At 50.4% G+C, this 24,321-nt stretch overlaps 1 protein-coding gene and 1 non-coding gene across 3 annotated transcripts; one reads left to right on the forward strand and one right to left on the reverse strand.

Annotated features, from left to right (window-relative positions):
• Positions 1-411: 411 nt before the first annotated feature.
• On the reverse strand, positions 412-536 carry LOC117671334 (U6atac minor spliceosomal RNA). Its single transcript, XR_004592812.1, has one exon. It is a non-coding gene; the product is annotated as a U6atac minor spliceosomal RNA (small nuclear RNA).
• Positions 537-2,545: 2,009 nt separating this feature from the next.
• On the forward strand, positions 2,546-10,017 carry LOC117671320 (uncharacterized). Of its 2 annotated transcripts, XM_034427179.3 has the most exons (4): positions 2,630-2,974; positions 3,871-4,080; positions 8,497-8,637; positions 9,653-10,017. In XM_034427179.3, the coding sequence occupies exons 2-4, from the start codon at positions 4,068-4,070 to the stop codon at positions 9,835-9,837; spliced, it is 339 nt and encodes a 112-aa protein (XP_034283070.2). In that variant the 5' UTR covers positions 2,630-2,974; positions 3,871-4,067; the 3' UTR covers positions 9,838-10,017. The 2 variants fall into 2 exon arrangements, with proteins under 2 accessions (XP_034283072.2, XP_034283070.2); XM_034427181.3 differs by lacking the exon at positions 3,871-4,080 and having other exon boundaries at positions 2,546-2,974.
• The last annotated feature ends 14,304 nt before the right edge of the window (positions 10,018-24,321 follow it).

Consider the following 24,321-nt stretch of genomic DNA (forward strand, 5'->3'; position numbering starts at 1 on the left):
CTTCCCGATTCTCTTGATTCAGGAAACGAGGATACAGAGAAACCGCCTGGGCTTCAGCATTCAGCTGCCAGGGATTCACAGGTGCCCCTGCTGTAGGTTGGCAACGGTTTCCTTTTAAGAGTCCTTGTTTCTGGGCTCGGCTCTGCTCTGCTCTGCAGTCGCCCATCCAGGACGCCACATGGGCCAACCCTGCTCAGCTTTCCAGAGAGCAGCTGTGGGCTGCCCAGCCGGTTTCAGAAAGGCAACCGAGCGGTGACCTTAAATGCAAATCCCAACAACCGGTATTGTTTAGCTACAGAGCCTGTTGCGAGCGGGCCGCTGCTTAAAAATGGTGGCTGGGCTGCCCGTGTCGACGTGGCAAAAAGAATCGGCTGCGTTAGGGGAGCTGGCAGGCTCTGCGGGGCTCCGCCCCAAAACTGGTTAGATGCCACGACGTAAGTGGCAGCGCCTTAACCATATGCGTGTTGCAAAGACCACAAGGGCCTCTTCCATCCTTATCAAGGGGAGTGCTAACCTTCTCTCCTTTCATACAACACGAAAAACAAAACCACGCCATGGTTATTTAAACCTCCGAGAAAGCTAAACCTCCAGGTTATGGTTAGAAAAATGCGGGGTAGGCAAAGAGTTTCGGCCTTTTTAGATATTTCCTAATACTATATGGCTAATCTAGAGCATGTGTTCGGTGCAACATAGCTAGTAAATCTAAGGCAATTGGATTTTGTTCCCGTCAGTGGCCAATTTCCCATGCAGCCCACGATAATATATGCACAACTCTATCCAATCGGGATGCAAAGCGCGTCTCCGCTTTTGCCTCTTTGCAAAATGAGCAAGATGTTCATTGACTCGGGGACGAAGCCTCGCGATAAGTGAAATCACCGCTGAGAGAAAAGGCTGACGAGTCCTATACCGTCGGGGCGTCGGCTTCCACCGCCCTCCTCCAAGATGGCGGTGGAGGGGAATCTAGGACGCCGGGAATCGCGAGTTCGAATCCCCGCCGCACTACTTCCTCCCGCCCCCCCACCCCCCGGCCTCGGTCGCAAGAGCGGCGTCCGCTGCGACCCCGTGGGGCTGCCCCGTGGGGCCAGGCAAAGGAGGGGGGGAGTTGGGTCCAACGTGGCTCCTGAAGGTGGTCTGGGGTCGCTGACTGCCTCGGGGAGGATGCCAGGCGGGCGGGCGAAGAGGAGGCCGGTTGCACCTCACCAAGGGGGGGGGGTTCCTGCTTACCGACCCCCGACCTCCGTCCAGCTCTTTCTGCGCCCCCCTCCCCGCCCCCCAATTTGGTCCAAACGGTCCCGACCCTCCTCTCCCCCCGCCCGCCTCCGCGCCCCGTGCCGGAATCCGAGGACCAGACGAGCCCACCTAGCCCAGGCGCTCTCTGCGTAGGGCAGAGGACCCTCCCGGGGCCGCGCTATTCCCCGCTGCGCTCCAGCAGCACCCGAGCCTCGCCACAGGACGCCCCTTCGCATAGGACGCATGGCGGCGGGGGGGGGGGGGCAAGAGGCTCGGTGGCCTCGTTCCGCCTGCAGGGCGGAGGCCTTCGGGGGCCCCTCGAGGGCAGCCCTGGCCAAGGTCCGAGCAGGCGGCAAGCGAGGCCTCCCCAGAAAATGCACCCCGGGATCGGGCTTGCCTTTCCAGCCGCTCCGGGCCCCACTCCTGGCTCCCGCCCCCGGACTCAGGGGCGCCCACAGGGGACCCCCAAAGAGGTCAGGAGGGGTCGCTAGGGGAGACCAAAGCGCCTCTCGGTCTCCACCCATAAGAAACCTGCCTCTTTCAGCTGCCCCGGCTCTCCTGCCTCCTTTTCCTTCTGGGCCGCTTGGCTTAAGCCCCAGGCTAGTCCAAGGCCACCCGAGGCCTCCTGGCCGTAGCTGGACTGGGGCTGCTTCCCTGCCCTGCCTGCCCGGCTGCTTGGCCCCCCACTGAAGGGCTCCCGTTGGTTCTTTCCATGCCCTCCGTTGAGGAACGGTTAGCAATAGCAATAAGCACTCTTAGATTTATATGCCGCTTTGCAGCCCTCTGAAAGCCGTTTGCCTATCACCCCCAACAATCTAGGTCCTCATTTTACCCACCTAGGAAGGCTGGAAGGCTGAGTCAACCTTGAGCGGGTCAGGATCCAACAGTTGCCAGTGGGCAGAATTAGGCTGCAATACTGCATTCTAACCACTGCGCCATCACATGATGGATGGATGGGTGGATGGATGGATGATAGCATTTAGATTTAGATTTATATCCCGCTTCACGGTGCAATATTTTGGTCCTAATCTGGGTTTAATTCAAAAAGTGGCGTTAGAAAGGAAGCCAACTTTTAACCCTTGTTTCATTCCGGTAATCAATCATTTTCCAATATTGCTGAGCTTTTCAACCACATCGCCGCCTAGTATTTTAAAGAATCTGACTAGAGGATTTCGAAGTGGATTTAGAATTAAACCTTGATTAAAGAGAATTTCTTTCCATCAGCTGCTGCACAGCTGTATTAGCCGAGAATGATCGCGGGAAGGAGAAAGGGGGCAAGAAATGCTGGGGAAAATGCTGGGGAGGGGGGGGGCACGGGGTGCTGAAGCGCCGCCTGCCAGACACACACACACACACACACACAGACACACAGACACACACAGACAGACAGACAGACAGAGGATCTACTCCGGACGCAGGAAGATCCCTCGTGGCGAAGAAGAGAAGGGGAAGGCTGCTAATTGCCAGCCCCACTTTGGAAAGACCCAGCAAAAACCTCTCCCTCCTTTCCCCGCGTGGGCTTCTGAGCAGCTGGAACGGGGGGGGGAGGCTCTGGTCCCCGGGTGGAGTGACAGAGCAGCGCCTGGCGTGGGAATCCAGCCCGGCCGGTCTTCCCTTTAGATGCTCCGCGTGCTTTGAGTCCGGCGCCGGACGGCGGGACCCCCAATGGCTGTGTTCGGCGTGGCTGGCTTCGCTGCCGGCGGGACCCTCCGCCTCCTGGCTGGATCCTTCTTGCTGGCTACCAGTAAGTGCTCTGTGGTCGGTCCCTTCCATCAAGTCGGGCTGGTGGGCTCCGCTGCCGGGCCGGTCCTCGCCACCTTCGGAGGCATCTCCGGAGAATCACCTGATCTAGAATTACATAAGGCGAAGCTCCCTCCGACCTGCGGCGACCCCGCAGAGCCGGCTCCCTAGCCGGGCGCAGCAGCACTTTCTGGGGCTCCCTCTTCCGAGCCCCTCCCGCTCCAGAGCCTTCCCTCCCTTAACAAGTTGGGTCTTTGGGGGGGGTCACTTTCCCCCCGTGGCCCTTTCCCACCCACGTCCCCCTCCTGCCCCGACTCTGCAGCTTTCCGCGGTTGCGCTAAGACCCTGGTCCGGTGGTCCCAAAGCCCGGGAGAGTTTGGCTCATCTGGGGGAAGCCAGCAGCGCCCGCCCCCGGCCGGCCCGAGATCATCGGGTCGAGCCGTCTTCCTCCCGGTCACCCGGGGCTACCGCTGCCTCTCAGATGAAACTTGGTGGGGAAACTCTCCCTGGCGGATGGCCGGAGAGTCCTGGACAGGATTCCCTTTTTTGCGCCCCCCAGGCTCCAGGTTTCTATGCCCGAGAAGGCCAGCCCCACAGAAGCCCCCAGCCAGTCCTAAAGCCTCTCCTTCTGGGGGCTGCAGGACTGGCAGCTCCCCTCACAGACCCCGAAGAGTCCACGGGCTGCAGCCAGTGGCAGAGACCAGTCTTGGCCTCGATCCTTAGGTGGTGGGGAGAAGATGCTTCTGGCCCTTTCAAACTGGAGTGGGAAACCATAGCAAATGGTTATTTGCTCCTGAAAGGGAAGCTGGGATGGTCGGGTCAGAAGCCATTCTAGAAATAAGTAGTTGGCGTTATAGTTTTAATATTGTGTATTTCTTCCATCTATCTTCTGGAGAGCAGCTAAAGGAACTTGGCACATCTGAAGACATTAGTCTCCACAAAACGTCTGCCAACTTGAAGTGGTTGAATGTCCAGATGGCTCCCCTGAGGAATGGCCTTGGCTGGGTTCTTGCAACTCCTCACCCCACCCCCCACACCCCATCCCAAGCAGTCCATTCCTCCTGATCTCCAAGCTGGATCTTCAAGTACTCATCAAAATGCAGCTCAGTGGTGAGAAAAGGAAGGGCCTGCACTTAGGCAAGAAAAACCAATTCCACAGTTATGGAATAGGTAGCACCTGGCTCAAGAGCAGTAACTGTCAGAGGGACCTAGCATTGCCAGTGGCCAACCACCTAAATAGGACCTAGCGGATGCCAAAGAACCAATGCAATCATAAACTGCACTAACAGAGGGAGAGTTTCAAAATGGTGTGAAATGTTGATGGAGATTCTCAGTCTCCATAGAAAAAGCACCTTTGGGACAAGCATGTGAAATGTTAGCACCACTTTAAAATGCTTTGGCAAGACCATACTTTGAATATTGCATCCAGTTCTGATCACCACGATACAAAAAAAGACATTGAGGCTCTAGAAAGAGTGCCGAGAAAAAGAGCAACCAAGATGATCAGGGGCTGGAGGTTAAAACCGAAGAACGGCTACAGGAATTGGGTATGTCTCTAGTGTAACAGTCAGAAGGACTGGGGTGACATTATAGCAGGGTTCCAATATTTGAAGAACTGCCCCAAAGAAGAGGGGGTCAAACTGTTAAGTTGGGTGAATGAGGTCACAGCAAGCCAGGCAGTGAGTGACAACAGCTCTGTTTATTAGGGTGAGAACCCAGCAACTGACCTAGGGAAACAGCTCCCTTTATATACCTTGCAGCTGTGGTGGTCAGCCAATCAGCTGAGGGTCAGTTAATTCAAACTGCCCACCAAACAAACCTATTTACATAACACTCCTCCCCTCCCAGAAATCACTTTGGGTTTTATTTACATACAAAGTCTCTCAGGTGACCAAGGCGTGTACGTAGCCTGGTCGACCTGCGCAGTTCAGTCAGAGGGGCGGCGTCGAGCAGGTCGGAGGGACTCCCTGTTTCTCCCTGCTCCGCCAATGGAACCTCTGAGATCTCTTTGTGGGTGGCGACTTCTTCGGCTGGCGGGAACTCCTTGCTGGGCCGGCTCCGGATGCCAGGATCGTCAGCTAAGTCCTCCGCTGCACTCGGGCTTGACTTAGTTTGTTGTTCTGGCTGGTAGTCAGGGAGCGGCTCGTTGAAGTTTTCCTCGGCGTCAGTTGCGATTCACCTTCGCAGTTGGTCTACATGCCTGCGCCAAACTCTCCCGTTGTCTACCCTGTACGATTTGGGCCCCGTAATCTCCGTGATTGTCCCTGCTTCCCAGAGTGGGCCCTTCCCGTAGTTTCTGGTGTGGACTGGAGTCCCTATGGTGAACTCCCTGAGTTTCCTCTCCCCCCCTTTGAAAACCTCGGGGGAATAATTGGGATTAAGCCTATCCAGTACCCCTCGGAGCTTCCTCCCTATGAGTAGTTCTGCCGGGCTTCGGCCTGTGGCTGTGCAAGGTGTGGAATGCTGGGCTGTTAGGAACTGGTCTATCCTTTCCTGCCAGTCTCCGGGGCCTAGGCATGAGAGGGCCTCCTTGGCCGTTCTTACGAATCTCTCAGCCTGTCTATTACTAGCCGGATGGAACGGGGCCGAGAGGATGTGTCTGACCCCCAACTCCGCTAAATACCCTTCGAACTGTGTGGCTGTGAATTGGGGCCCATTATCTGACACTAAGATGTCCGGTAACCCATGTGTAGTGAATAACTGCCTCAGTTCCCTGATAACTGCATCGGTGGTAGTGGCCTTCATGAGCTTACTTTCCATCCACTTGGAAAAGGCATCTACTACGACCATGAAGGTCTGCCCGTGAAATGGCCCCGCGAAATCTATGTGGATCCTGGACCAGGGTCCCTTGGGTCTTTCCCACTCCCTCACCGGTGCCGTTGGTGGATCTGGCCTAGACTCTTGGCAGGGCTGGCATCTCCCCACCCACTCGGTAATGTCTGCGTCTATGTTGGGCCACCAGACGTAGCTCCTGGCTAGTCCCTTCATCCGTAAAATCCCCAGGTGCCCCTCATGCAACAGTGTTAAGACTTTTTCCCTTAGGCACAAGGGAACAACAACCCGTTCACCCCATAGCAAACACCCCCCTTGCATTGTTAGTTCATCCTGTTTGCCCGCGTACTGTTTGAATTCCCCGCTCCCAGTCTTTTCCGGCCACTCTCGACTGCAGTGTAGGTCTTCTCGCCGGGTGATGTGCAGGTCTGGCCGATGCGGATGGTGTAGGCCTCGATGTCTTCGATTTTCACGCCCTTCTGGCTTCCACCCTCTTTATTGGATCTCTGACACGGCGCCATTTCGGATTGGCTGGTTTGGCCACGTGGTTTGTGGCCCTTCGCTTGCTTGGCTCTGCAGACTCGAGTGATGCGCCCCTTTTTCTCGCAGAACCAGCAGATCGTGTCCCAGAACTTGCAGTTGTGTCGGGGGTGGGGGCCTCCACAGCTGGCGCAGTTGTCTCTGGGTCCCCTTCGGTCTGGCCTGGACTGCTCGGTGCAGTAGACTTCCTCCTTGGACTCCCCTTCGCTCTCAGTGCTCACAGCCTCAGGGTGCACAGTCGCCGACCTCTGCGCTGTCCGGCCATGGATGGTCCCTTGCAGTCTCTCGGCGGCCTTCACGGATGACTCTTGAGCTCTTGCTTCATCTAGGGCGATGTGCAGGGTCAGGTTCGATCTTGCAAGTAGCCTCCGTTGTAGCCGGCCGTCTCTCACTCCGCAGATTAGTTGCTCTAGGAGCATCTCATCTAGGTCTCGGTATTCACACTGGTTTGCAGCCTTACGCAGGGCGGCGATGTACTCACTGATCAACTCGCAGTCCTGCTGTAGCCTCTGCCGGAACTCATAGCGTTGGACGTATTTGGAGGGCGTTGGGGCATAGTGGTCTTTCAGCAGGGTCTGCAGCGTCGGCCATGATATGGTGTGGACCAAATTTGGCTCCACCAGGGCTTTGGCTGTGTCGAATACTCGTGGTCCACAGTGGCTCAGGAACAGGGCCTTCTTCCTTACGTCCGGTAGTCCCTGCAGGTAGTTGGCCACCATGAAGCACTTGAACAGGGACATGTAGGACCCCCACTTCTCCTCCTTGGGGTTAAAAGGCGCTGGCAGGGTGTAGGCAGACATCGTCGCGATTCTCCTGTGCTCCACTCGCTCGCCTGGCTGGATTCTGTGGTCGGTTGTTCCGCTTCTCTCTCAGAATGTGATTTCAGCTCTTTTCGGTTGTGGCTTCAGCTCTTTCCTTGGCTTCTGGCCTCAAAATCCCATCCTCGTCACCAATGTTAAGTTGGGTGAATGAGGACACAGTAAGCCAGGCAGTGAGTGACAACAGCTCTGTTTATTAGGGTGAGAACCCAGCGACTGACCTAGGGAAACAGCTCCCTTTATATACCTTGCAGCTGTGGTGGTCAGCCAATCAGCTGAGGGTCAGTTAATTCAAACTGCCCGCCAAACAAACCTATTTACATAACACTCTCCAAAGCACCTGAAGGCAGGACAAGAAGCAATGGATGGAAACTGAACAAAGAGAGAAGAAACCTAGAACTAAGGAGAAATTTCTTGACAGTGAGAACAATCAACCAGGGAAATGGGTTGCCTACAGAAACTGTGGGTGCTCCAAGACTGAAGGTTTTCAAGAAGAGCTTGGACAGCCATTTGTCGAGGAGGCAATAAATAACCTCCTGCCTTGGGTGGGATTGGACTAGAAGACCTCCAAGGCGCCTTCCAGCCCTATGACTCTATGAATCCTGGTGGTATTCCTCGGGCTACTGAGCAGGCAGGCTTGCCCTAAATGCTACTATAATTTTTCTCCCCATATAACCCTCTTTAAATAATAGTTTATATGGATAGTTTACTATTATTTACAATTTATAAGGTATATTGTCTAATATATTTACACATGAGCATTTATTTATACACTATTATATAGTTGTACTGTAGTTTGTTAATCTGCAGCATTGCAATCTAATATCCAAGTTTTTGAAATTTATTGATTGTGAGGTTTTTAGAAAATAATGAAATTGTATTTTTAAAAAATAACAGTTCAACTAAAAGCCATATTTCCCATGGGGATCGGTCCTGGGCTGCACATGCCAGGGAAGGTGCGGGGAAGAACAATGAAAAGGCCATTCAGAGAACCAGGAATCTGGAGAGGCTCTTCCAGTGCCACATTTAACCGCCTGGACAGTCCAAAAGATTGGGCAGCCATTAATCCGGGATGGAATAAGGTTTCCTGTGTTGGGCAGGGGTTGGACTAGAACAGGGGTTTCCAATCTTGGCAACTTTAAGCCTGGCGGACTTCAACTCCCAGAATTCCCCAAAAGCTGGGATTCTGGGAGTTGAAGTCCGCCAGGCTAAAAGTTGCCAAGATTGGAGACACCTGGACTAGAAGACCTCCAGCCCTAGGATTCTAAAAGCTCCCATCCTAGAACAGCTGAGCCAGCTTAGAAGGAAGGACCCTTCTTGCAGGAGTGAATTCCCCTCCCCACTTGGCTTGGGAAAGGGTCCCTGCCCCTCACACTCCACTGTATCCCCCCTTCAGCCTCCGGGCTCCAGTGCTACGGCTGCAACGTGATAGTGGGCAGCAGGTCGGTCAACACCGGTTGCTCCAGTCCAGAAGTGATCACCTGCCCCCGTTCCCACCAAGGGTTCAAGCACCGGTTCTGCATCAAGATGGAAAGCGGTGAGTGCCAGCCTTCCTCTTTGCTCCTTCCACGGCTCTGGGCAAGCGGACGGGGGAGACGGGAAGGGGAAGGCTCAACAGAGGGTCTGTTTATGGGCATAAACCCCAAGGCCACAGAATACTCCAGTTTCATGTCCTCCCTGACTCTCTTGGTCAAAAGGGAGAAAGGTCCCTCCAGGTGGAGCCCAATTCCTGCTGGGAATCCACCTGGTAGACATATCCCTGGGGTGTTTCTGGCATGAAGGTGACTCGCCATGACCTTCTCCAGAGACCCTTCTCACTGTAGCCCTGGTGGTCCCCCATCCAGCACTCAACTGGATGGCCAGGGTAGCAGGAGCAGAGTGGGGAGACAGGCCAGGTCTGCCCAGGGGAAGAGCTGCAGTTCAAATTCACCCTTGATACAGAGATAATTCCCTGCTAAACCCTCAAGATGGGGAAAGGACAGGCCTCCAGGAGACCCCCCCCCCCAGACGCTCTGCTGCGCCCACAGGCAGGGAGAGGCCAAGAGGACAGCCCAGGCCTCCTGATGCAGGCGAGCCACCTGATCTTGGCCTCTCCCTGTTTGGGGACTCGAGGACTGGCAGAACTCTCCGAGCTGTAGCTGGGGAAAAGCAGGTCAGAAGTGCCACTTTGGCCTCTTCAGATTCAGGAAGGCACAGCTGCTCCGCACCCCCAACCCACTGTCTGTTTTTGTAGCGAGGGATGCCCCCCAGTAGAACGTTGCACCTTCCAGAAGCAAAACTGCATAGTCCTCTGGGTTGCAGATGTCAAATTCAAGTCTGAAGTCCCAGGAGAAGCTCACTTCTTCCTCTATTGAGGGGTGGTGGTGGCAAACATGAAATCTTTCTTATGGCTGGACGGTTTCAAGCCAGAGGGGAGCTTTGCAGTAGCTGGCCATGCAACCCAAGATCCAAAGTCCTAGAGATGCTGTCAGTGCAGCTGGCGTGTGGCCTGCAGGTCACAAGAATAAGCTGCTAACCTGAGTTTCCTCCTTGTCCTTCTCTGTCCTTGGCAGCGGTGCTGGGGGTCCTTTTGACCAGTGGATGCGCCACCTCCCGTCACTGCCAGCAGCAGGAGTTGCCAGGGATCCGGATCCACTGCTGCAACAGAGATCTTTGCAATGGATCCCCTGCTTGCTCCTCCTGCCCTGCCTGCTACCTCCTGATCTTGTGGACGGTCCTGCTTACCTTCCTCCTGTGAAGCAGAGCTCAGAGACACCAGGACGCCTCTCCGGCCATGCTGCTGCTGCCCGTTGGCCCCAGATCTCCTTTTTCGTCCTTCTTGGTCCCCTGGCAGCCATCAGAAGAGGTGGCTTCATTGTCATTCTTCACTGAGTTTTATAAGAACCGGCAAGTCTAAATAAAGCATCCTGAGAAATTGCTTTCGGACGTGATTAACATTTCTCTCTGGTCTTTGTCCATCTGGCCACATCCTTTTTTCCCAGAAGCTCCTCGAGCCTACTGGAGACTTCAGCTTCTCCAAATTTCCTCATGCAAAGGCCACGGAGTCTCCACTCCTGTCACTCCAACTTGGGTTTTCTCTTGGGGATCTACCTGTATATGTAGATGATAAACTGTTCCCCATTGTGTGTCTGTCTTTGAGTCGATGATGACTCCAGGCAACTGCAAGATTTTATTGAAAAGTTTTACAAAGAAATTCCCCCCCTCCATATTCCCCCCCTTTCCCCCCCTCCCCCCCAGTCTTCCCAGAGCAAAATACAGGGTATTTCAATTAACAATCATAAGCTAAATTAGCCTAACTATTCTTAAACTACCTATTCCCCCCCCTGAAACCTTAACTCCACTATGGATAACATGATACTTCTAAAGTAAAGTTTAACATTCATTCATAAGCTATTTGATATTTTCTTGTCTGATACTTATTTTGAATATAATCAATCCATCTTCTCCATTCCGATATGTATCTTTTTTGTGTATAGTCCTTCAGATATGCTGAAATTTTCACCATTTCCGTTAAATTCGCTACTTTCAATGTCCATTCTTCAATAGTAGGCAAAGAGTCCTTCTTCCAGTATTGCGCTACCAACAGTCTAGCTGCTGATATTAAGTTCAAGATCAATTTAGTCTCTAATACTGTACAATCCGTCGTTATACCCAATAAAAACAATTGAGGAGTAATTTTCAACCTTTTTTTCAGAATGTTCTGCATCACCCACCAAATTTTTATCCAAAATGCCTTGATTTTCTTACAAGTCCACCATATATGATAATAAGTTGCATCATCACATTCACTGCACAATTTTAGAAGTGGCTTGCCATTGCTTGCCTTGTAGGGAGACTGGCCCAAAGTCATCCCCCTGGCTTCATGCCTAGGACAGGTCTAGGAACCCACACTCTCACATTTTCTAACCTGGTGCCTTAACCACTGCATCAAACTGGCTCTTGATATACATTTACCTAGACTTAGGTATTATAGCAATAGCAATAGCACTTAGACTTGTATACCACTTTATAGTGCTTTGCAGCCCTCTCTAAGCAGTTTACAGAGTCAGCCTCTTGTCCGCAACAATCTGGGTCCTCATTTTACCCACCTCGGAAGGATGGAAGGCTGAGTCAACTTTGAGCCTGCTGAGATTCGAATTGCCAAATTGCAGGCAGCTGGCAGTCAGCAGAAGTAACCTGCAGTACTGTACTCTAACCACTGTGCCACCGTGGCTCATTAAAGGATGAAGAGCAGTGAATCATAGACTTTAGTGCAGGAATTCTCTGACAACCCCATTTGCAAAAGTCTCTAGCCAACAGGTATCTGCTCTCCTTGGGAGCAGTTCTTGTTCAGATTCTTCCTGATGCCCATCAAAACCTCGTTTCTGGTCATTCCCAGTGCCCGTCTCCTGCAACGCCACTGATAAACTCTGCTCTGGGCTGGAGAGCTAGCAGCAGGAGGCCTCACCTGCTCACCTTTCCTTCCCCCCCTCCTGCCAGACAAAATCTGCTCTCGGTTCCCAAGGCAAGAGGTGGCCGGTGCTTCTTCAGGACTGGAGCCATTCTGCCGGCATATGCAAGACTCCAAAGAACCTCATGCGCTCCACCAGGGATGCTATTGGGCTTTCCCAGCTCTCCCTTTTGCAAAGGCTGTTACCCTCGGTCAGCCAATCAAGCAGGTGATTTCCTCTCCTCCATTTGCACAGCCGCATGCTTGCACACTCTGGCCTCATGGGGTCACTGCTGCTCGTGCAAGAGAGGCACGCCCTGAGGCCGAAGGCCTCGTCTGGCAAGGTGCCTGGGAGGGGAGAGAAGCTGGGGCCTCCCCAGTTCTTTCACCCCTGCTTTCCACTCTGCACTTCCCAAGGGTTGGTACCTGCCAAGGGTGGCAGTTTCACCAGTTGCTCCCAGACTTCCAAAGTGCAACTCTGCTAATGTACTTTGTGGGAAATGTGTGATAAACACCCATCTAAAGGAGGTCTGGTGGCCCAGGAGGAAAGAGAACCTGGGGGGTGGGGAATGACACCTCAGAAACACACTGGCCAGCATCTTTCCTGGCAGATGGCCAAGAAGCCCATGGCCAAGAAGGCGTGGAAGCAGCAGACCCTCTACGGCAGCCAGCCAAGGTCTTCGGAAGAGGCCAGGGCTTTTAAGTGCTGCAGGCTCACCCCCTTCCCTCCCTCCATTCAGAGGAAGCCCTGGGCCTCCAAAACCCCCTCCCCCACCCCCCAAACCCAGTGGCCAAAATGTTCTTTGGTTTCCTTGGAGTAACTCCTGGTAAGGCACTGACTTTGCCCTCCCCCCCTTGCAGTCCAGACCCAGGGGCAAGGAAGGGTCTTCATCTCACTCAAGGGTTCTGGCTCCCCCTTCTCCTGGGCAGGAGCTCCTTGGAGGCAGGGAAAAGAGGGACTTGGCTTCAACTCCTCCATGGTCCCTCCTCTGCCAGCTTGAGATGGGCTCTCAAAAGCCCAGGCCTTCCTCAGCATTTCAGTGTATCCCTGCGCTCCCATTCACAGAACCTTGTGGGTCTCTGCACAACTATACACCCACCCACACTACAGGAAGCCATGGGAAGGCAGTCCCAGACAATTCTGTTCCTGGTGCTTTCGACTGGGCTCCTGCTGCTACTCGGGGCCACCTTCAGCTTCTGCCCCACTACAGACTTTGCTCCCATTCTGTCTGGAGGGGCTTCGGCTGGCATCTCAGGCCAGGAGGCCCGGAGACAGGGAGCCTAGAGAGGGCCGGTTCAGGTGGGGAGTCCCTGCCCTTCCCATCGCAGAAGAGCTGAGCCGAGCGTCTTCCTGGATTGCCTAGAATCGGGAGGTTCATTCCCCAATAGAGCACGGAGACTTCCTTCGGTGGGAGAATGGAGGAGCTTCTATCTGAGAAATGCCACTGCACAAGAAATCATTTTTGTTAGAGGGAGAAGGTTATGAATTATTTATTAACATTTCTGTACACCAAACTATAAATAGATCTCACGGTGGTGAACAATCCAGATAAAAACAAGAAGAAACCATGTTTAAAAATCATCAACAATATTTCATTCATGTAGTAAAACCATCTTTGGAAATTGCTGGGAAAAAATAATTTCATTCGCACCCATCCCCAGAAGGGCAGGGGCATCTGGGCAGCTCCTGATTTGCAACAGCTCCAAGGGTGGGCAGCAAAATCGGGGGTGGGGGGGGAGGAAGCAGGACCCCCACAGGCTGGCCCTGGAAACAGGGAAGGATGGGTTTTAGAGCACCTGCGCCTGACTCCGTGTCTTTTCTAGATTCCAGGGGTGAAATTTACTTACGTTTGCTACTGGTTCACAAATGTGAGCGTGCGCGCCTCCTCCACGCATGCGCAGAGCCTTCTGTGCACGCGCAGAGAATAAAAAATGGGACGCGATGACATCCGGGCAGGTGGGCGGAGCCTCCTGCCACCGCCGCTACCGGTTCGCCCGAGCTGGATAGAACCAGCTCAATTTCACCACTGCTAGATTCCCCATACTTTCCAAAACACAAGTTGCATGTTTCTCTTCCCCCAAAACGTTTGACTTTGTACGGTTGATGTTCAAAAAGTAATCTTTGCCCAGGCTTATCATAATTGGCCGGCCCTCCTTGCTGCTACATGTCATCACCAGGCCAAGATCCAAATCTGGAGAATGGGGGGGGGGCACTCCTGACACACTTGTGGGCCTTCCCCACAGAGGCCTCTTTGCACAGCACATGTGGGGCAGGATGGAGACCGGCTGGCTGGCCAGGTGCCACAGCTCTGGTCAATACAGGGCCAGATGAGCCCTTCCATCCTTCCTTCTCCGCCTCCCTCTCTTATGCTGCAGGTTTGACCCCCCTCCCTCCTTTGCTCAAAATGCCCAGAGCTCTCATTTTTTCACACACACCTACACACACACACACACACACACGCAGAGAGAGAGAGAGAGAGAGAGAGAGAGAGAGAGAGAGAGAGAGAGAGAGAGAGAGCGCACTGGCTGCACCACCATCTCTGCCTAACAAGATGTCTTGAAGCTAGGCTGAAGTACACCAGCTGCTGCAAGGGCCAGGACTGGCCCTCAAACTCAGGACAGTGTCCATTTTCTACCTGTCCTCCTGCAGCCATCTTATCACATGGGAAACTTTTCAGAGTTGCTGGCCCTGATGAAGAGAGCCTTAGAGTGACACCTCCTCCCCCAGCCTCTCCTGGGAGATGGGACGTGCCCACGCTTACTAAGAAATGGCACCACTTGGTGCCCTTCCTTCCATGTCAGCTCCTCTTTCCTGTGAAATTGAGGGGTAGGGCTCAGCATCCAGAGTTACCCTCCCCAATAAAAATTACCTCCCACCTACCTGTCCAACACCATAGGCTGCACTCAATTTTATACCATGATGGTTGGGTGGGCCTGTCCTGCAAGACCTCCCGAAAGATGCAGTTGAGGGGGCTAAGAGTGGCATAAGTTCCCCCGGGGGGGATTTCTTCCATATTATTTCACAAAAAGTCTCTAATATGAGCTGCATCCTTGTTTTCCATATCCTGGAAAACAAATGACATTGATCTTTCTAGACGCACAGAAAGCATTTGATAACATTAATTGGCAATTTATGTAATTACAATTAAAATTCATGGATTTTGGGGAGACTTATTAATACGATCAAAGCAATATATCACAAACAATGAACTAAGGTGATGGTAAATGGGGACATGATAGAGAATTTTGATATTTAAAAAAAAGCACAAGGCAAGGATATCCACTGTCCCCTTTACTATTTATACTGACCTTGGAAGTGCTAACTAGAAATATTAGACAAGATGAAGAAATAAAAGGTCTGGAAATAAAAAAAGAGAAATATAAGTTACAGGTGTTTGCGGATGATTTGGTTTTTATATTAGAAGAGCTACTAGAAACTGGACCTAAGTTAATTTTAAAAAATAGAAGAATATGGTGAAGTCGCAGAACTGAAAATAAAGAAAAGACTAAAATACTAGTTAAAAATCTTACAGATATACAGAAAAGAGAGCTAATGGAAACATTGACATACAGATAGTTAAGAAAGTAAAGTACTTAGGGATGCAATTAACAGCAAAATGTGCAATGATTAAAGAGGATAATTATATGAAGCTGATGCAACAAATCAAATCAGATTTGGAGAAATGGAAAAACTAGCAATTGTTGTTGACAGGAAGAATAGCTGCTATAAAAATGAATATTTTACCAAGACTTACTTCAAACAATTCAAATAAAGCTGGGGGGAAATATTTTGAAGAACTAAATAAAACAATACTAAGATATATTTGGGTAGGGGAAAAAAGCAAGAATAAGCCTGAAAATGTTGCAAGATTCCAAAAAAAAAGAGGGGGCTTTGGGTTGCCAGACTGGGAATTGTATTATCAGGTCTTGGTACTTACATGAGTGAAAGAATGGATTAATTTGAGGCATAAAAGACTAAACCTTAGAGGGACACGACTTCAATGAAGTTGGCATGCTTTCTTATGGTATGGGAAAAATACCATAAGATACCTAACTATTTTCAAAGACGTCATATTAGAAATGCACTACTATCAATATGGATAAAAATCCTAATGTTATAAATATGGAAAAAAATATAAGATATGAAGATATTTTGAATGAAAAGGGGGAATTGAGTAGTCAAGGGATGGATATAGCATGGTGGCCACAAGTGCAGATACAATCTCAATATGAGAAAGATGCTAAAATGTATGGTTTTAATAAAGAATTAACAGAATTGGATCAGATATTAACTGGGACAGATGAAAAATTAATAAAGAAAATATATAGCATCAAATTGGAAAGTGAGCAAGTAAAGGAGACAATGATAGTTTAGGCTAAAAACTTTGGATATATAGAACTGGATAAATGGCAGAAATTGTGGGACAGAAATGTTAAATTAGCTATGTCAACTGCATATAAAGAAAACTTGTATGAAATGTTATAGAGATGGCAGTTTTCACGAATAAGACTGGCAAAAATGTATAATTTTTTTAATACATCTACTAAATGTTGGAAGTGTAACCAGACACCTGGTTCATATTATCATATGTGGTGGACTTGCCCAAAGGCAAAAAAATATTGGATGAAAATACATACTTGGTTGGAAAAAATGATAAAGCAGCATATAGATTTGAAACCAGAAATATTTTTGTTTGGGCATCCTACTGGAAAAGTATGACAAAAGGAATATATATTTGATTTTACATCTACTAACTGCAGCCAGAATTGTATTTGCACAACAATGTAAAAGTGAAGAGATCCCGACAGATGAGAGTGTAATTAAAAAATATTAGAATGTGCAGAAATGGACAGAATAACGCTTACAGTTAAGGAAAAAGAAGGAACTGAATATTTCTTGACATGGGACTTATTTTATCAATGGTTAGATAATAAAAACAGAAGTTAGTTCTGACATATACATTTGCTAAATAAACATTTAAATGGATTAAAGAGCAAGATAGCAATAGCAATAACACTTAGATTTATAAACTGCTTTAAGAGCCATGGTGGCGTAATGGTCAGAGAGCAGTACTGCAGGCTACTTCTGCTGACTGCTGGCTGCCAGCAAATTGGCAGTTCAAATCTCACCAGGCTCAAGGTTGACTCATTCTTCCATCCTTCCGAGATGGGTAAAATGAAGACCCAGATTGTTCGGAGAAGAGGCCTCTGTAAACTGCTTAGAGAGTTTAAAGCACTGTGAAGCAGTATATAAATCTAAGGGCTATTGCTAATATCCTTGCAAAAACTAATCCAGTACATTTTCAGAGGACATATGGTTGAAATGGGACTCCAACCCTTGATATTACTTTCATGCTAGTTTGAACAATTTTTCATCATAATTGAACATTGTTGGCAGCATTTATTAAAAGATCTGATCTCATTATATTTCCACAATCGCCTGAAAATCCATTTCGGCAATCAAGCCAACAATAACACTTCTTATATCAGTTTTCTTCGAGTATAATGTTGGGAGTAAATTTAACGTTCTTCCGTTGAAATTCCCATGGTGGAATCTCTAGTGCTATATTCAAGTTCTACATCGAAGGTTGTTGAGAGCGTGGTGGCACGACAACTTCCCCGGCACCTGGATGAAGCTATCTATCTAGACCCGTACCAGTCGGGCTTCAGGCAGGGGTACAGCACTGAAACGGCATTGGTCGCGTTGGTGGATGATCTCTGGAGGGCTCGGGACAGGGGTTGCTCCTCTGTCCTAGTCCTATTAGACCTCTCGGCGGCTTTTGATACCATCGACCATGGTATCATGCTGCAGCGGTTGAGGGGGTTAGGAATAGGGGGCACCGTTTTGCGGTGGTTCTCCTCCTTCCTCTCCGACCGCTCGCAGTTTGTGTTGGCAGGGGGACAGAGGTCGACCTCGAGGCGTCTCGCATGGGGAGTGCCGCAAGGGTCGGTCCTCTCGCCTCTCCTGTTCAACATTTATGTGAAGCCGCTGGGTGAGATCATCCGTGGTTTTGGGGTGAAGTGTCATCTGTACGCTGATGATACTCAGCTGTACATCTCCACCCCAGACCACCCCAACGATGCCCTTGATGTGATGTCCCGCTGCCTGGAGGCCGTGCGGGCCTGGATGGGGAGGAACAGGCTCAGACTCAACCCCTCCAAGACCGAGTGGCTGTGGCTTCCGGCGCCCCGATATAGTCAGCAGGTGCCATCGCTGACTATTGGGGGTGAATCTTTGCCCCCCACAGAGAGGGCTCGCAATCTGGGTGTCCTCCTGGACGCACGGCTGTCTTTAGAAGAGCACATGACGGCCGTGGCCAGGGGGGCCTTTTATCAGGTTCGCCTGATTCGCCAGTTGCAGCCCTTTCTGGATCGGGACACCTTGCGCACGGTCACTCACGCCCTTGTCACCTCCCGGTTGGACTATTGTAATGCTCTCTACATGGGGCTCCCCTTGAAGAGCACTCGGAGGCTCCAACTGGTCCAGAATGCGGCCGCGCGGGTGGTTATGGGTGCAACCCGTTGCGCCCACGTGACACCCCTCCTGCGCGAGCTGCACTGGCTCCCAGTGGTCTTCCGGGTGCGATTCAAGGTGTTGGTTACCACCTTTAAAGCGCTCCATGGCATAGGACCCGGGTACCTTCGAGACCGTCTTCTGCCACCAATAGCCTCCCACCAACCAGTCCGCTCCCACAGAGAGGGTCTCCTCCGGGTGCCATCAGCCAAGTTATGTCGGCTGGCGACACCCAGGGGGAGGGCCTTCTCTGTGGGAGCTCCAGCCCTGTGGAATGAACTGCCCCCCGAAATACGAAAGATTTCCGACCTCCGGGTGTTTCGCTGCGCTCTGAAGACCCTGTTGTTCCGCCAGGCAGGGTTACTAACATAACGTTTTAAATTGGGGTATTTTAAATTTCTGGGATTTTAATTGGAGCCTAATTATTTAATGATTTTAAATTTTAAATTGTTGTCGTGTTTTTTGTGTTTTTAAATAGGCTGTACACCGCCCTGAGTCCTTCGGGAGAAGGGCGGTATAGAAATAAAATTATTATTATTATTATTATTATTACATTCTTTTAGTCATCTGGTCTTTGACCTGCTTGGTTTTTGAGTCATTCTTTACCAGCAATCTGGACAACCCATGTCCCAATGTTGGAAGATTCTCAGTCAAAACTCTCTTTGATAACTATGCTGTGTATTTGGAGGTATTGAAGCTGGTCAGATAAACTGATACTTCTTTTTTTTTTATTTGATTTTTATTATAACAAATAGTGATACACTCAATACATTTTTGGTTCAATGGTGCAAATACATACATATATATATCTACATGCATTTTTACTTGTCTTTTATTTGATATTGTTTCTTAAAACTAAATTTAATTTTAATTTAAAAAAAAATAAACTGATACTTCTATTAGATAAGAGTTTCAAAGCATTTGGAGTTTGCCATCTACATCAATTGTTTTCCACTGAATGAATTACTTTTTTTAAAATAATGTTTATTAAATTTCCAAAAATTAAAATACACAAAAATACAAAAAGAAACATAATACACAAAAAAAAGACACACAAAAAATATAAACAAACAAAAACAAACATATCAAATTGCTGAATTAATTTCTTATTTACAAAAATGATGTGGCAAGACGGGAGAGATTTGGATGGATTCTTTTGCTGTATTTATCCCAGATGTTCAGTATATTATTTAACATTGCACAATCTCCTATGAACTGCTTGTTTCTGCTTGTGTCTACCCAGATAGGTATGCAAAGAATCTGCAGGAGCTCTAGCATGGAGCCTCGCAGAATTCGTCTGTAGACCTGAAACCAGATCCAGGTGGGACCACTTGTTCAGAGACACAACAAACATCCTTGCAAGTCGGTGGAAATGTGAATCACATGTAGCACAGAGTTGGAGCTGAGAATGCTATAAAGCTCATAATCTGTAGAGATCCTCAGTCATCCAGGTCACAGTTGTCCCAAAGGTGCTTTTTTCAGGAGGCAACTGGACTTTCTTGCGTTTTTTTCCCTTTTGAAGATGTTTCACTTCTCATCCAAGAAGCTTCTTCAGCTCTGACGGGATAGTAGGGAATGGAAGGATTTCTATTCCTTGCAGACAGCTGGTCATTTGCATCCTTTTAGAGAGTCATTGAAGCACTTTTAGGTTTATCTGTGTCCTCAGGGTCACCTGAATGGTGCTCCTGGTTCCTGTAGTCTGCAATTTTTAAAAACCTCCAAGTGCTTCTGGAGGCAAGTTGTTCCACTGATTAATTGTTCTAACTCAGGAAATTTCTCCTTAGTTCTAGGTTGCTTTCTCTCCTTGAACCTCTATGGATAAAGCCTTGCAAGAGGTGGTGATGCCGCCCTTCCTGGAGAGACATCTTGGGATCTGGCTCTTATCTTCTGCAGATTGTTTTGGTCAGGATTCAGGCATTAACCTGGGTGGAAATGACCCTGGTTGCTCTGATGAATGACTTTGACTGAACTGGAAGCAGAGATCAAACTCTTGCTGATCCTACTTGACCTTTCCATCGTGTTTCATGCAGGGGTGAAATGTAAAAATGTTTGCTACCGGTTCTGTGGGCGTGGCTTGATGGGTGTGGCTTGATTGTCATGTGACCTGGTAGATGTGGCCAACTTGACGTCACTCACTGTTAGAGCCAGGAGCTGCACATTTTGAAGGACATTCTGCCCTTCTGAAGCCCCCAACGCTTTGAGTTTCCCTCCGCCACCAAAGCGAACATCGGAGCCTTCTCTTGCCCCACTCTCCATTCTGGAGGGCCGTGCATCCCCCCCACCAATCCTCTGTACAAACCGCCCGCCTCATTTCTGCAAAGGCAAAGCCCCCCCCCATGTAGGGCAATCTAAAGAGGGGAGGGGGATGCTGCAGAAAAGGCAGCCTTCCACCCATGCCTCCTAATACATTCTGGATCTGACACACATCCTGAGGCGACATCAAAGTTAACGCAACCTTTATTAAGCAACAATCAATAAGTAACACAGCAAAACTCCCGCGCTTTGACAGCTTCTTTTATACCCCTGAGCTGTCAACGTATCAACCAATCAGAATTATCGTAGCAAACAGGCCTGGCCACTAAGGGCCGCTGGCGGCATAACTTAGTATGCAACACTCCTTCCCACCCAGCTCATGCATGCACCCGCTATATGCATGCGTAGTCACTTAAGTATGCTGGACTCCGTCGGACCCGCCCAGATCGCCTGGGCTCCACCCCTCCCAGCCGGTCTGGTGGTGGTTTTGAATTAGCAGTCTTGATCGGAGCGTCTGCCTGGTATCCAGTGCTCCCAGCCTCGGCTTCCTCTGGCCATTCAACAGACCCAGGTACAGGCTCTATAGGTATGTCTGACGGGGACATCTTTGCTGGGGTTGGTTGGGGGGAGACGTCAGTATTCGGGTTGAATGGTCGTATGCATAGGTATTCCCTACTGTCTGGATGGGGCGCTAACATCCTCCTAGATTGCAGTTGGTCTTTATGGCGCTTCCAAACCCGCCCCTGGTCTACCTCAATTTGGTATGAACAGGGGCCTACTATCCCCACGACCTTTCCAGCCAACCACAACGGTTGCCCCCCCGTAATTCCTGGCATAAACCAGGTCTCCAACTTGGAATGGCCGGTACCTACTGTGGGAATCCACCGGTTTGCTCGGACAGTAGGATGGGTGTAACCGGTCTAACGATGTGCGGAGTTTACGGCCCATCAAGAGCTCAGCAGGGCTCTTATTAGTTAGCTGACAAGGTGTCGTATGCTGAGCCATTAAGTATTCCTCCACCCGATCCTGCCAACTCCCCTGACTCATCTTCTTTAGGGCCTCTTTTGCCAACCTCATGGCATGTTCAACAAATCCATTGCTGGCTGGGTGGAATGGCGATATTAAACAGTGCCGTATCCCCCGGTGTGCCAGAAATCCCTCGAACTCTGTGGATGTAAATTGGGCCCCGTTGTCAGACACCATCAAATCAGGCAACCCATGGGTAACAAACATTTTCCGTAGAGCCCTAATGACAGTATCAGAAGTGGTGGAACGCATTGGTACCACCTCAACCCACTTAGAGAATGCGTCGGCTACCACCAAGAATGACTGTCCCTGTAAGGGTCCCGCCAGATCTATATGCAGACGAGACCAGGGCCCCCCAGGATCCTCCCACTCCCGAGGCTGTTCCCTGGCCGGCATAGACATGCTTCCCTGACATTGCGAACAAGTAGAGACCCAGTCAGTAATGTCGTGATCAAGATGTGGCCACCACAGGTAACAATGGCCCGATGATCTGTCCCCGTCCACACACACACACAAACACAACCAGCCGAGGGTTAAGGAAGCACTTTGCCACCACAGATAGATAGATAGATAGATAGATAGATAGATAGATAGATAGATAGATAGAGATAGCAATAGCCATTAGACTTATATACCGCTTCACAGTGCTTTACAGCTCTCTCTAAGTGGTTTACATAGTCAGCATATTGTCCCCAGCAATCTGGGTCCTCATTTTACCAACCTTGGAAGGATGGAAGGCTGAATTAACCTTGAGCCAATCAGGATCGAAGAGCTGGCAGTGGACAGAATTAGCCTGCAATACTGCAATTCTAACCACTGGGGAGGAAGGAAGGAAGGAAGGAAGGAAGGAAGGAAGGAAGGAAGGAAGGAAGGAAGGAAGGAAGGAAGGACTCATATATCACTTCACAGTGCTTTTCACCCATCTCTAAGCAGTTTATAAAGTCAGCTTCTTGCCCCCAGCAATCTGAGCCCTCATTTTACCGACCTCAGAAGGATGGAAGGCTGAGTCAACCTTGAGCCTGCTGAGATTCGAACTGCCAAATTGCAGCTGGCAGGCAGCAGAAGTAGACTGCAGTACTGCACTCTGACCACTGCGCCACGTTGGAATATGGTCCTCTTGTTGCTACTTTTAAGCATCCATGTCAAACCTTGCTGCTTACGTACCTGGCTCCCTGCCGCGTAGCAACAGCCCTGGCCGAGCTACTCAACGTGATAGCCATGGTAGCAGTTGATACACCCAGGCTTATGGTCATGGGTGATTTCAACTTGCCGTCCGTTGGTGAAATGTCAGAGATGGCTCGGGAGTTCATGGCTTCCATGACAGCCATGGACCTGACCCAGTTAGTTCATGGCCCCACTCACACTCTGGACTTGATTTTTGTCTCTGGCCAGTGGTTGAGTGGTCTTATTATAGGGGATATAGACATGAAACCCTTGTCATGGTCAGATCACTCACTCCTTCGTCTGGACCTTCAAACCGCTACACCCCACCGCAGGGAGGCGGAGCCAATTAGGTGGGTCCGCCCCAGGCGCCTGATGGATCCTGATAGGTTCCAGATGGAGCTTGGGCCATTTCCTGAAGATCTGGCACACAACTTGGCCGAGGACGTGGTGGCTGCCTGGGATCGGGCAGCTGGTGGGGCCTTGGATCGAGTCATGCCTTTGCAGCCTCTGGCCCGGTGTTGATCCCTCATGGCTCCTTGGTTCACCGAGGAGCTGAGGGAAATGAAACGCTAGAAAAGACGCCTAGAGAGCGGTTGGAGGGCCAGTCTCGCTGAATCTGACCGAACACTGGTAAGGTCGCATATTAAGACCTACTTAGTGGCGATAAAAGCGGCAAAATTTAATTACTTTTCCACTCTTATTGCATCATCAGAGAATCGTCCGGCCGCCCTGTTTAGGGTGACCCGCTCCCTGCTCCACCCGGGAGCATGGGAGGATCCCTTGGAAGGCAGGGCCGAGGATTTCGGACAATATCTGTATGACAAAATCGCTCAGATCCAGGGGGATTTGGACTCTGACTGGGTAGACTCTGACAGGGTGGCGAGGAATAGTCTTGAGAACGTTATCTGGGAAGAGTTTGACTCTGTGACCCCTGATGACATGGACAGGATTCTGGGGAGATTTAGTGCGGCGGCTACGGAGGGCAGTTAAACTTTAACCAAGAGAACCCTTGGTGAGGGAACAGCGCTTTTCACACACACACACACACACACACACACACACACACACACACACACATGTTTACTGGATCCGTGTCCCTCCTGGTTAGTACTGGCTTCCCGGGAAGTGACACGAGGCTGGCTCCAGGGAATTATTAACCCTTCGTTGAGTGAGGGTTACTTCCCCATGACCTTGAAAGAGGCGGTGGTGAGGCCTCTCCTCAAGAAGCCTTCCCTGAACCCGGCAGTATTAGCCAACTATCGTCCTGTCTCCAACCTTCGCTTTGTGGCAAAGGTTGTCGAGAGTATGGTCGCACGACAGTTTCCGCAGTACCTGGAGGAAATGTCTTATCTAGATCCATTCCAGTCGGGTTTCAGGCCTGGGCACAGCACGGAAACGGCATTGGTCGCGTTAGTTGATGATCTCTGGAGGTCTCGGGACAGGGGTTGCTCCTCTGTTCTGACCCTGTTAGACCTCTCAGCGGCTTTTGATACCATCGACCATGGTATCATGCTGCACCGGTTGGAAGAGTTGGGGATGGGGGGCACCATGTTACGGTGGTTCTCCTCCTTTCTTTCAGACCAGTCGCAGTTCGTGTTGGCAGGGGGGCAGAGGTCGACCTCGAGGCCTCTTATATGTGGAGTGCCTCAGGGGTCGGTCCTCTCGCCCCTTCTGTTCAACATTTATGTGAAGCCGCTTGGACGAGATCATCTGTGGCTTTGGGATGAAGTACCATCAGTACGCTGATGACACCCAGCTGTACATCTCCACCCCAGGCCACCCCAATGATGCCCTTGAAGTGATGTCCCAGTGCCTGGAGGCTGTGTGGCTCTGGA

The sequence above is a fragment of the Pantherophis guttatus genome, chromosome 16, assembly GCF_059756535.1.
Source record: "Pantherophis guttatus breed Tessera chromosome 16, ASM5975653v1, whole genome shotgun sequence".
NCBI classification, from domain to species: domain Eukaryota; kingdom Metazoa; phylum Chordata; class Lepidosauria; order Squamata; family Colubridae; genus Pantherophis; species Pantherophis guttatus.

Excerpts from the sequence above, each read along its gene's own strand:
- LOC117671320 (XM_034427181.3), top strand. The coding sequence starts at position 2,896 with ATGGCTGTGTTCGGCGTGGCTGGCTTCGCTGCCGGCGGGACCCTCCGC. Across the intron at positions 2,975-8,496 it reads ATCCTTCTTGCTGGCTACCA|CCTCCGGGCTCCAGTGCTAC; the intron begins GTAAGTGCTCTG and ends TCCCCCCTTCAG. Across the intron at positions 8,638-9,652 it reads CTGCATCAAGATGGAAAGCG|CGGTGCTGGGGGTCCTTTTG; the intron begins GTGAGTGCCAGC and ends TGTCCTTGGCAG.